At 39.3% G+C, this 13712-nt stretch overlaps 1 protein-coding gene across 1 annotated transcript in view; it reads right to left on the minus strand.

Moving 5' to 3' along the window:
- The window catches only part of VRK2 (vaccinia related kinase 2), a gene marked incomplete at its 3' end in the record, with an annotated part of 42553 nt that overhangs the window by 3707 nt on the left and 25134 nt on the right, over nucleotides 1-13712 (minus strand). Inside the window, exons 8-10 of the mRNA XM_010180475.1 lie at nucleotides 5529-5649; nucleotides 2951-3009; nucleotides 981-1162 (exon numbers count right to left, since the gene is read on the minus strand). Of these exons, the coding sequence (XP_010178777.1) occupies nucleotides 981-1162; nucleotides 2951-3009; nucleotides 5529-5649 (362 nt within the window). The remainder of the gene's footprint in view (nucleotides 1-980; nucleotides 1163-2950; nucleotides 3010-5528; nucleotides 5650-13712) is intronic.

The following is a 13712-nucleotide window of genomic DNA, read 5'->3' on the forward strand; positions in this document are numbered from 1 at the left end:
TAAAGCTCTGGTGCCAAGGTTTTACTTCCAAAGAGCTAATTTATGACTAGAAGGATATTTTATGTCTTCAGTTGCAGCAGCTACAAAACTCAGCAAATCAGAACCATCTGTGCACTGATACTTGAATCACCATTCATCTAGCAGCCTATCAGTCACATTAGTTTGCATCCTGCATTCTTGGCTCATGTACACTTGTGATGGTCCAAAGTTCACCAGAAATATTAAAAATGAGCAGTACCCTGACCCTGCCTTATTGCACACGCATCAGAGACAGAAACGGGGCTTTTCCATATGGGAAGTTTCAAGACAGAGGTATGATGGGACTGACATTTCACAGCTAGTCCAGTAAGACCGCTAATTACCTCAAGCTCCACTTATTGAAACATGTTTTTATTAACTGTATGGTTTCAGACTTAGAAGTACAAAAGGAAAATATAACGTGACAGCTGCCAGTTTTAAAATCCTGTGTTAGTGTATCACGTAGCACCGCATACCAATAACACAGCTAAATCCCAGAATAATACCTCCTCCACATTAGTGGCTGCAGGAGTATAAAGGCAAATGACAAAGAACAGTTTGAAAGCGAGAAAATGAATTAAATGCTTTCACTAATAAAGGTAACTTTGCTTTTAATCTGGAATGAAGGAAAAGCCTGACATTCAGGCTTGTCTTCAAGATGTTAGTGAACAAAGTCCTTGACTTCCCCATTATCCTGAAAGTAAATCATTCTCCACAGACCTACCACTTTGAAGTGAGAGACTGTAGGTCAAAAGGACTCATGACAGTTCTTCCTCCTTAAGGGTTGACATCCCACTTTTTAGCAAAGCCAGGGAAACAGGAATTAACAAACACGGAGTTTTTAAGGCAAAAGAACTGCTGTGTCAGTCTCATTTTGAGATCTTCTACTATTTCCTCTTCTACAAAAGAAAAGGCAAAAATCAAGCAGATGTCAGAAATAATCCCCGAACTGTCTTACTTACTTTTGACACTTCAGCAGCACCGTGATTTCGTGTGCACGCTGCAGCGGAAAATTCCAGAGGGCCATCGTAGCGAGTTCCACTTGACTCTAGTCCATCCAGCAGGATTTTCTTGAGCACTTGATACTTTGGCTTATCATCATAAGCTAAGCCATAAACACATACCAAGAACTTGGCTATTTCACCTGTAGAGCACATTTTAATGTAAAGTTAATTTGTGTAGCCCTAGAACTTCAGAAAGAATTCCAAAATGGATGCCAATCCTACACTGCCAAACAAGATGACACAATTTCAGCTGAAAACACTTAAAACACAGAGCTGACAATATCTTGTCTTTTTGAGATGAGAAACAAAAAAACTAGACTTGGATAAACAGACTAACCCTTAAGTGCTACGTGTTGTTATGCACATACACTAATTCCTCTAGTACTGAAAGCTATCTCTAAGTAAAAAAAATAATGAAAATATCCACAAATGTTGATATTTCTGTGTAAAATAGAAGTATTTTCTATTTGATAAATCATAATACCCCTTTAAATATTAACTACTGTCAACAACACTATTTCAATCTGCATCAATATTATACTTTGAATGCTTTGGAGAAAGGCAACTTTTTTTTACTTCTAATACTTGGACAAATATTGGTTTTGAGTTTACATCCTAAACCAGTCTAACAGCAGCATTATTTTGCTATCATTATCAAGTAGTTCTAGAGATATGGAAACCACTGAATAGGTAGAAATAATTTTGTTAGAAAAAACATATGGAAGGGATCAAACATTTCTTTGAGTTGAAGACTCAAGTGTACCCTTAAAACTGGAGTACTATACCAGATATAAGTAATCTGAGAAGTATACATATTTACTAAGTATGTATACACTAATATTTATTAAATATGTATACACATCATGAATATATTTTATGTAATACATTATGCATTCCAATAATTCAAATACAGAAATATTACGAAAGTAAGTTAATAAATCCAAAACAGATACTGACCTTTGAAGAAAGTTTGGCATTTTCCCTGGGTTACTTTTGTATTTCAGTGAAGGAAGAAACATATGACAAGACAAACTGTTCATTCATTTGCTTTTTCAAACTCTGAGTGCTAAGCAATAAACCTTTTGTAGACAGCTGCTTACTATTTCCATGCTACTTCTGTTTCTAAGATAGTCACTGCTTCCTAACACCTTGGATTGCATATGGCTAAGACACCTTATGCCACTCTATGGCACACATCACAGATGAGACTGGTCAAGATTTTTGTACCACTGAAGTTCAAAATTTAGCCCTCAATGTCTGTACTTAGTACTTGTTTATGGGATAATGCAGGAAAGCAGCAGAAAAAAAGTTACTGCAATAAAAGCATTAAGTATCCCATATCAGTAGGCATCAAGACTCATTCATCGCAGAGTGACCAGCATTTGACAGCATCCAGAAATTTACCTTCTCCCCTAGCCATAAACGAGCCTTTGAGCTAAAAATGCTTAAAATATAACAAGCATGTACATGAAGGGCCTGCTCCTGCTCCACTGAAGACAGCAATATCAGTTCAATTAAACTGCACCCTGAATTAATGAGTGTGACACATCATCTAACAATGAGTGTGACATAACTGCTGTGTTATCAGCTAAGTACAGATACTGCAGGCTGAATTCTTCTGTTGGATAGGAACGTGTAAGAGTGGTTCACACAAGCTTGATTTCAAGGGGTCCCATTAGAATGACTTCTGCTTGCACCCTACAGTTTGCCCTAAGATCAGAGCCTGGAAATACTGCATGGACTCAGGCCTGGTGAAGGCAGGTATCTTAAGGTACAAAACTTAGCAATACGTTTAAGATTTTAAGTTGAAGACTTTGCTAAATTCATGTTACTTTTACCAATCTGCTTCCTCCAAACAGAGTAAGGCATTTGACTATTTTCTTTAGCAGGCTAAAGTGCTATATGGTACATAGTGCAAGCACACTTACTACAGCTGCTTCCAGAAGAATGCCATTCCGTCACTGAATCTGGGAGCTCATCCATAAGTCTGAAACAACACGAGAGTGCAACAACTTAATGTGGTTTTGGAGCAGGTGATTCTTCATTTGGGATTTAGGAAGACAGCAAGTCTCAATTCCAAAGGAAGTGGACCTCCGGGATAGCTAATGATTCACAGTACTGCTTTTAAAATAAAATCTCCTTTTACCAGCTATATTTTTAACTCTTTGGAGACTGCTGATTTCAGCAAGACCAGGCTTATAGCTAAGACTGCACTTTAAGTTTTTCTTTAAGATGTTTTAAGCTTTCTAGAAAGAAAAAGAAAAATGCTTTGAGCTGAAATGGCTTGTTCTGATTTCTGCTTAATGATTAATATTTGGAATTTAAGAAGTAGTTCTGGTCTGCCTACTAGGGTTCAGGGGCAGGTGGGTGATGGCTGTCAGAATTACAAGTAGGCATAGCAGAAACAAAAGGAGAGAGAGAGAGGTTAAGCAACCTTAAGTCCCATGCACTCCATAAATGGAAGGGCAGGACCACAGATGTACTTTCTATCTACTCAGAAACAGAAATAGCAAAGGACACTGGAGCTCAGAATCAGTCATGCCCTGAAAACAGATGACAGTAACACCAGTTCTCATCTTTGTGCAGGCATGAACCAGGATGATCTCCCACCACCTGTAGGAAGCTGCAGCCGCACAAGTCCCCTTGCCCCAAGTATGAGAGATCTTTTAGTTCAGTCTAGCAGTTACTACTGCAAAGGAATCCCTTTTTTTCATTTGTTTGTTTAAAGCAGCCATAAAGGTCCACTAATCAGTAACAGGATGTGTTCTCAAATGCATGAAGTTGGGGTATACTGGCTAATAAACTTCAATTCAGTAATCTGTTGTTTGGCATCAGAAATAGGAGCTTCAATTTTGGGAAAATGAAACATTTAAACAAATATTTTCCTGTAATCTAGCTTAAATTATAATTCAAGCCTCTCCTCCAATTATGGCATGGCTTGAACATTTCTAAACTCAAATACACCAGCAGTCCTTAAAAACCCCCCTCACCAATGCCCAAAGCTTTGGCACAGTTGCCTCATTGCCCCAGCACCACTGGGAGGAAAGACCAGGAACTTGTAGCAAAGGGATGAGAGGATGAGACCACTGGTGAACAACAGAGTCTGAGGTCCTGCTCTGGCTCCTGCCTTTCACCTGCACCCTACCTTCCAGGCCCAGCCACCTCCTCACCACCACCACACAGACTCCTTAGCAAAGGACTGGGATGCTCAGAAGTGATTCAACTGTGCTGGTAATGTACTTATTAACCTATAAAACAACTGGATACACACATATATATCTGGATGTCTATTTCTGGCCTTTGAAAACAGTAAAGGCAATACCAAGAATGTAATGCATTAGACTAATAAGATATTTCTGATAAATGGATCTGAATCACTTTCTACGTGTTTCCTCTAAGCATGTTTGCTTGGCATCCTGAAAACACCAGCAATCTAAGGGTTAACCGCAAGGGAAGAATTAGTGAAGCAGCCTGATTGATTAAATTGATTTAACATTGAATTATAGAAGTGTTACCTTGCAGGGGGTTGTGTAATGATCAGAACTTCTAAAGGAGAAATATTAAACATAACATACGATGTCAACATTTACAGATGCAATCTGTATTATCCACAGTCTGCAGGCTAACCTTTTTCTCTGTTGAGAGCCAATGCCACACTGAATTTGCAGATTGATTTCTGTGGATCAGCCATCCCTATTGTGTACCTCTGTTGTGACTTGCCCTACTTAAAAGTTTGCTGCCTACTCCAATTGTAATGTTACATTTATGGCTAACTACTCCTCTGTAAAGCCTTCTACAGGCTACACTGTACCACATGCAATTAACTCTCTCAAGTCCCAACTGTGAAAGCAGAGAAAGAAAACACTTAATACACTCCGTGGCTTCAGTAAGCTCTAAATGAGTCATGCTGTGGAAAAGGAAGTATTTTAATCAAGTTCTTCAGTATTCTGGTATTTAATTGTTTGTAACAGCAGTAGGCTTATATAACAGTAAAAACCTACCAAAAAATCTGAAAAATAGTATCATATAGAAAGTTAAATAGATTGAATGCACATGTGTCAAAGCTTCCAAAACGTGTGTACTACAGTCTCTACAAAATACCCATGAAGTTTAATGGAAACACACAACAACCTTCTGTATGTGCAATAAGGTGTGTGCTAATTCACAAATGTTTTCTTCAAAAAAAAGAGAACAAAAAAACTACACAGCAGACAAAATGACTGTGTATCGTGCATTTGAATTTATCATATCTCAACAGCAGTACATACATAAACATGTGGAATAGGGTATATATGCTCTTAAGAGTTTACATTTTTAACTGCTACTAACATCTCTCAATTAAGGAGAATTGTTTTAGCTTTCTCATAAGGTGCTATTCCACAGCATGGAAAGCTGTCTTTTTCAGACCTGTTTTGCAAAGAGATGAGGATGTTGCAGGGTTCTAGGGTGGTGTGCATGTATGCATGTATACACATGTGTGTTGGTTGTTTTCTTGTTTTGCTTTACTTTGTTTTTGCAGTCTGGACAGCTACAGGGTCCTTCAGGTTCTGTTCCCAGGGCAGCTTCCCACATAACCACTGCAGCATGCAGTACCCAAGGATTTCAAGGTCACCTCGTCTGGATGGGGCTAAAATGTGGAGAGGGAGGGGGGAAGAAGAGAAGAAAAAGAAAAGAAAAAAAATAATAAGAACCTCTTCTTAGGAAATAGAAAAGACTTTGATTGAACTAGTGTTGATGAAATATGAAGAAGCCAAATGGGCAAAGTGTTTTGTTTATTCAGCTGTATTAGACCTAAAACACCCCAGCATTTGGCCACAGTCCACAGACAGGCAGTGACTTGTTACTGTTGAAGTAAGGGTCCGTTTCCTCACCTCCTCCAACTTCATCCTTCCTCAGTCTGGCCTGTCACATGGACTTGATCCCCATGGCCTCTGACATGATCCAGACAGCCCATAACTGAGTACCAACACTTTCTCAAAGAGCCAAGCAGTAAAACAAAGAAATAAATGTCTGCTGCCAAATTGCTAACACATGTTCCAGGAAGTCCATGGGGTCCACATTGGTCATGCAGGGACCCTGCGAGTGCAGACTAAACACTGATGGCCTTTCCTGTTCTCCTACAGAGCTATTTGAACTCCGAAGATATGACAAAACTGCCATCTAGTGTACATTTACACACCAAAGTCGTCTGCTTACAAGCACCGTGAACTGTTTGTTTAGAGTTGTAGCCCAGGCTAAAATATACTCGCTATTTAGCAAGTCCTGTGTAAATTTACCACTACTACTTCCTAAAAGGAAGTTATCTCAGGAACAACTTACTCTCACTATGCACACCCCAAACACAGACACTAACTACAAAATACAAATACAGTAGATACAATTCAATCAAAAATACACCCCATCCACAAACACCTTTTTTCCTCCATGTGGGAAAAACAGGTAAGTGAAGTTAATCTATAGATCGACTTTTCCAAGAGAAAGGGGGGGGGGAGGGGAAGTGCAATACTAATAGAATTGCTATTGCTTGCTGCTGTTCAGAGGAAACCAAACTTGAAAAAACTGAACAAGGAGGATTGCTGCAATCTTTCTTTGTACACATTTGACACCCAGCCTATAGTTTGCAAGTCAAGACTACATGCAATCTGCAAAACCAGAAACTGTTAATCATGATTAAAGAAGAACAGATGTAGAAGTTAAATTTGTGCTTTTCCAAAATTAATTTGCACTTTCCAGGAAGGAAAGAAGATTTTAGATTTGTTCGGTACTTTCTGTCTACCGTAAAGACTAGTAGTTCAGCACAGCGCTGTTAATCCAGCTGTAAACAGATATCATATTTTATGGGCCTTCATTAAATAAATTCCAGAAAGTCACTCAGCAAACTTATCTTTTAATTTAAAAAGTCATCTGCTAAGAGCTACGGTGCCAACACACCATAACTGTTTCTTGTTACCGTCCACACATTGTTGTAGAAGCAGATTAGTTCTTATACATTCTCTATCTTAACTGCTATTAGACTAGGGGATTATTAAAGGCCCTTCAACCTAAGAGAATGCTACACTATCCCTTGGGTGTCGTTTATTTTCTGCACTAGATTCAGCAACGTCCTAATGCAAGACTTGGCTCTCCTATTAAAATAAAAACACAATCTCCACCACTTGCTGTTCTGTAGTGATTTCTTCAGCCATAAATCTCCCATTAACTGTGGAACAATTCCATTCATACACATGTGTTCACAACTCCTTTTTCCATTATGGCAATTCCAGATTATAACCATATATGCCAGTATTTTTTATTTCAGATGCTCCGATTTTCACAAAATTCTTTTCTGGCACCTGTTTGTGGAAGACAGGCTACAGAAATGGCCTTTTGAGAAAAACTGTCAAAATTACAATGGACCCCTTTTTTCCACTCAGGGGCTAATTGATACAAATCTGTAAATAACGCTAAGTCAATTAGATTTTAGAAGCTAATCTAAGATAACTTGTTTTCTGACAAAACAACCCCCAGAGAGTAAAGTTTACTTAACAGTGAATAGTTTGGCCGTGACTAATTACCTTCTCACTCTCACACACGGAACTTTCAGCCATTTCCTGACTAGCACAAGGGCAAAGCCATCACAAATAAGGAGATGCACGCAAGTTAACACTTTACTAATACCTTCCTAAAGCCACAGTAGTCAGCTGGGGGGGTGGAGGGAGGGGAAAGAAGGTACCAGTAACTAAGCCATACATAACTACAAAATAAAAGGGGAAATGTTTTACAGAGAGATGGTAAATCCCCGTATCACTTTATCTCCGAGGTCACTGCGAGTGTTACTACACAAAGACATTTACATGTGTTTTTCATAGAACCACACGAAAATGTCAACGTTTGATTATTTGACTGTAGTAGCTTCTTTATCTCTGCTCCTTTGTCAGCTTGGTATTAGAGATGCTGACTTCCTCAACTTTTAAAATCATTTAGGTCCTTATATAAAAAAGCCTTCAACTAACCAATCTTTAATGAATTAATATTAGCTATGAGCAATGGAATAATTAGATTTTTTAAGCCAAATAAAGCACTAATACATATATTTCAACTATATGTGTACTTGAAAAAAATAAATCTGCTAATACAGTTGGAGACTACAAGAATTCTTGATAAACATCAAGTGAGAGAAGTCAGTCTGGCTTCATTTTAAATGTGATATCCATGCAAAAATAAAACTATTCTGCTTGATAATTTGTCACTGTTAAAAGAGTATATATTCAAAACAGTACTTATTTAAACCAAATTCTCTTCTTTCTCTGTAGACTAAAAAAATGTTGGGTTTTTCTTTCTTTCTTTCTTTAAAATAGATATTTGATTTCTGCTTTTCTATTAACTAGGGTTATTATTATTATTATTATTATTATTATTATTATTTTAGTCTCATGAAATAATATTTAATGGGAACATGTTGATATTTTATTTCACAATATTTTTATAGTTTAATTTTTTAATTTAAAGATTTAAGGCATGATTCTGTCCTCACCTCTGCCAAGATAAATGAGGAACAACTCCACTAAAGTCAATGAATCAACAGCCATGTCAGTGAAGTCAGAGTCAGACTGTAAGAAGTTTTATATACACCACAAACATATACTCAACACGCAGGCACAGGGTTCAAAGATAACTCAGAATAACATAACTGAAGCAATACACTCTGAGAAGAAAATATATTATGTATCTCTGTATACTGGATTTGGCAGCTATCTGAGCCCTAATTTATATTCAGATTAACATTTCAAAATACATCAGAAATGATATCACACCAGCCACAATATGCTCTCAAAACTACAATGCTCACAAGGACTCATCTGAAACCCATGTAAAAATGGGAGTTTTCCTCCACAGCCCATAATAAGCTGACTTTCGCAAGCTTTTTGTAAAGATCTAGAAGGCTAACGAGTGTCAGACGAAATGTTCTTCTATTATTTTTAATTAGAACTGTTACATTATAATTTCACCATTAGAGTTTCTTTAGATTGGAAGCTTTTCATAAAAATGAACATTTTAGTTGCTCATATTGCATCTACGTGCAGTGGAACCTCCAGTTCTCACTGGCATTACAGCAGACAACTTCATGTTCATTCACAAACAAATATAACTCATACCATAGCCATTAATCCAAAAGCCCTAAAGGAAAGGAGTATTAACATGACCACTAAGAAATATAATTATGTCAAAAAATATATCATCACAATGTCTTAATAAATGAACTAAAACTGATATAACTTTTTAACTCAAGGTTGAGATTATAAAAAAAACCAAATACAAGACTTGTCAAAAATCAGTGCCTATATTAGGGGCAGGAGAAAGGAAAAAGAAAACAACACCACAACAAAAAAAAGCTAATAATGAAGTACTGCTTCACCAAGGTAGTAGTCAGTCTGAGGAGCTCACTGCAGCAGGATAGTGACTAACTGAACAGAGTGGGTGGCTACAGGGAAAAGATAAGATAAATACAATTATATTTTAGAAGTTTGATAAATTTTAGTGCTTGGGGGCCACTCTGTACAGTTATCCAGTCTCAGGCAGAGCAACGGCCAGCAGGGGCTAGGAACAATCTCTCCTCCCCTCCTCTAGAGTTCGGCATCTTTAGCTGCCGGGTTGCTTCAGTACTCACTGACAATAACCACCCATGGATGCTGGAGAGAAAAATAAATCCACTGCAAACATGGAGTCACCACAACTGAACTACACCTCTTCCAGAGAGCTCAGTCTGGGACATGGCACTGAGTGACTTTTTATGTGCAGCTGTGGTCTCTGTCCTAAACTCAGATCCTACAGCTCAACACTTAACTGGTATTACAGCTCATCGACACAAAACACACTGCAGAACTGGCAGGAGCTCCTGCAGTTCTTCACAAGGAGGACACAGCCATGACTCCCCAGCACTGACCTCATCTTTGGTGGTCACAGAGGTGCTGTGCTGACAGCATTGGCCTCAGAGTCCTGAGGGCTCACATCCTTTCAAAGGCAGCATCAAAGCTGGTGACCATCTCACAGATCAGCACTGTCCTGTCAGTCTCAGGATGCAGTCTCAGCACAGTAGTTGGATAACTCGCTTCAAGACCCACAAAAGCAGCAACACCACTGCCACTCTACTGCTGTGGCACGCTGCTGCCTACGAGCACACTGTGAGCCAGCAGGTCCTGCGAGCTGGAAGTTCCCAAACTGCGATCCTCAGACCTCTTCAAAATACCACAGCTGTCCTGGACTATCACAACAGCTTAACGTGCAGACATGTCCACAGCAACCTCCAAAGAAGCAGTTACACATATCCACTGACCAGCAGGATCTAGCTGCAGAGCCTCCTCATTTGCTCTGCTGCATCCAGAATAGAAGCATGCAGCCAGCAGCAGGATTCTCCTCTAAACATGGACAGAGAGTAAATAATCATCAAGAATGGTGGAATGGGATGTGCTGAAAGGAAGAGTGCTGAGGTCCTGGTTTGGCGGTAAGAAGTTTATTTAGTGGGAAGGTTGGAAGATGCAAGGGAACTTCACCACGAGATCTGGGTGAGAGAGAAACTGGTGGCGGCAAGAAGTGCGGGTTTTTTTCAGAAGAAAAAGGTTCCAGGCTTGCAGTAAGGAGAACATGTGGCAGGAGAGTGGGGACAGAAAGTTTTACTCTTCTTTCACATCTGTGTGGCAGAAAAAAATTCACAACGGTAAGGGGCTGACAAGCAGCTGAGAGATTCACTAACTTTTTGAATTCCTGGTGTAGAGAATGGGAGCCAAAATTAGATCAAAATTGGCTGGGCCAATTCCCAGCCACACTCATCAGTTGTGTTGGAAAGTTGTGATGCTCATCATCTTATTTTTGCTGCTTCTGGACATTCTTGGCAGGACAAAATAAGCTTACAGAGGTGGTTATAGGAACCTACTCAATCTTCTCCTTGCTAAAGCCTGACTCTTCTTTCACGTACAATGACCTCTTGCTCCCCTCTTCTGTTGGGCACACATTTCTAGTTCAACACTCAGAAACTAAAACATCTTTTCATTTATTTCACACTGCGAAGTTCCACCCATTCTTTTCCAGACCAGTTACATTTTCCTTATATTTTTAGGATTTACAGTTTGTCCTGCTTATGCAGTCTTTGGGAAATGCCAAATACCAAACTGCAGCAAATCAGTAATTCATTTGACTCACAAGAAGACCCAGCAGGCTCCCTCTGACTCCTAACTATACATGGACAAATGCCAAATAAACCTCTTGATCCAGAGCCATTTAGAGATCTGTTCTCTGGAAGCCATGCAGGTTCAGAAAGAACATCTTTCCAGCCATAGATGCTTATATTCTTGCACACCCTCCCTCATAAAATGAACCTTGCATATATTCTAGTCAATCCCTGCACGTAAAAGGAAAACCACATAAGCATTAAGCTATGTTTTTAAAATCAAACAGCAACAGTTCTGCCAGACCAGTGGGCAAAATAAGAACAAGAACTGCAGAGCTTTCCGTACAATCAGGCCCAATGCCTGCATTGCCCTGTACAAACACGGTGTACGAGCATTTGGACGGACCCCAAGGAGTGTATGCTGCAATAACCCAATGTAAGAGGTACAAAGAGCTGGCTGAAATATGGTAAACTGCCTTCTCCAACACAGGAGATGAAAATAAACAAACATGCTTTCGCTCAATGAGACCAGCTCAGACAAAACTTATTCAGAAGCTACAGAAAAGTGAAGTGACAATCAATGCACCTAATTGAGGTAAATGTCATCAGTCTACATATCTGTATGCTTGTAAAAAGCCACCACTACTGACTTTTATTAGCAGCTTTTACTATGCCAGATGTATACAAGTTCTGCAAGGATTTCAGTTGGTGCTTTATCCAATGCAAGAGGTGGCAAAACTGCTATTAGAAACTGTGAGACGTTGTTAAAAGGAAGAGGAGAGTTACCTTGAAATATATGGCAAACACAAATATATGCTGAAGGGAATTCAGCATAGACAGTTCATATTCTTATGTTCATCAATGATAGCAAATTAAAACTGGTCTTACGCACTCAATGCACAGGACAGAAGTGTTTAAAAAAACTCAATACGTTAAGCGCAGTATATCTCCAGAGAAATTAGGTATTGACTGCATGCCTCAGTGAGTAGAAAATCTACAAAAATCCATAGGAGACATTGATCCAAATATTACTTTTTAACATTAACTATGTAACAATTTTTTAAATGTTCACTGGGTGCAGATATAATTCTCTTTAATTATCAGTCAAAAACCAAAAAGGTAATACTGTTTATACAGTACGGTCTTTAAAAATGAATACAATGAATACACTCAAATACTATGCTAAAACTAACAATGAAGTTGGGCCATATGAAATCTGCATCAAAATAAAAAGGTTTTCGATTTAAAAACCCCACATGCTGGTTGCAATGAGATCCAGCCACCAGCTACAGGAGTGCTGATGGTGCAGGTCAGATCCTGTGGCAAAGCCCAATTTGGGCCCTGACTTGGTTCAAAGTGAATTTTAGACATAGACAGGGGGTGTCACTGAGGTTGGGATGGATACTTGCAAACATCCAACAAGTCTGGAAGCCCCAGAGCAGAAGAGCCATCCTGTGGGGCCCACACACTGGGTGGAGCACCAGTGACCTGTGCAAAACTGAAGACAAAACCAGCATGAAGCACCAAACACAAGACAGGGCAGCCTTTCCTAGCTCAGGCAGAATTCCTCTTCAGTTCCAACACAATTCAAAGCCACCAGCACCATCAAGTGCACACCAGCACGCACTGAAATAACTTGTCTGAAGGCAGCAATTTGCTATCAGCTGCCACAAGAACGTCCAACTCAGCTCTTACCAGAGGCTGTCAGAAGAATATGGACTAATTCTGCCACACAGAAGTGTTAGTATGTGGTGGACGCTGGTAGGAAACTTTCTAGGTCTCAGTGGACTGCATAACCTCTACACCTGATGAACTCCACTGAGAGCTTGGGGAATAAATAGGCATGCAGCTGGGTTAATCTCTCAATTCAACAAGGGAAACACCAGCGTTGATTTGAATTAGTGGGAAGTCATTGCATCTGATTGGCTTTATGCAAGGAGGTTATCAGCTTTAAGCACTGCCAGGAGGCACTTTTGAAAGCAACAAATTTATAATTTTGTTTTAAGTTTCAGCATGTACCTCAAATCGCTGTATTTCTTCAGGTAGGTACTTTATGAATAAAAGCAGATCAAGTAAAAATGTTGTCATTTGTCTAGCTCGATACAACAACTGGTACCGTTCAGGGGTTCTGAGGTTATATATTTATATTGTTACATACACTCAGGAAATGCCCTCTGGAAAGGATCTCATTTCTATAAAATAACATTTAAAAATTGGAACTATATTCCAAAAGCACTGAAACAAATATTCCACCCTGAAAAACTGGGTATCACCAGAATGAAGGCTGTCTGCGTAGCTTTAATTTGGCGATAATGAAACAATCTTTATACACTCTTAGAAGATCATCCCACCTCACTTGGTACACGAGACTGCGTCGAGACCCCATCACAAGTTGGCAGTACAGGAGGTTGTTGAGCAAAGGAGCCCACTGTCCCAACTGCTGGAAGACTTTTAGCATGCTGGAACATCTCTGCAACTCTAAGCCCCACAAGAAGAGATGAGATGAGGGAAACCAGTTGCCGTGTTCTGCCATCTGGACCTGAGCA

This window comes from Mesitornis unicolor, unplaced genomic scaffold (assembly GCF_000695765.1).
Source record: "Mesitornis unicolor isolate BGI_N332 unplaced genomic scaffold, ASM69576v1 scaffold13863, whole genome shotgun sequence".
NCBI classification, from domain to species: Eukaryota; Metazoa; Chordata; class Aves; order Mesitornithiformes; family Mesitornithidae; genus Mesitornis; species Mesitornis unicolor.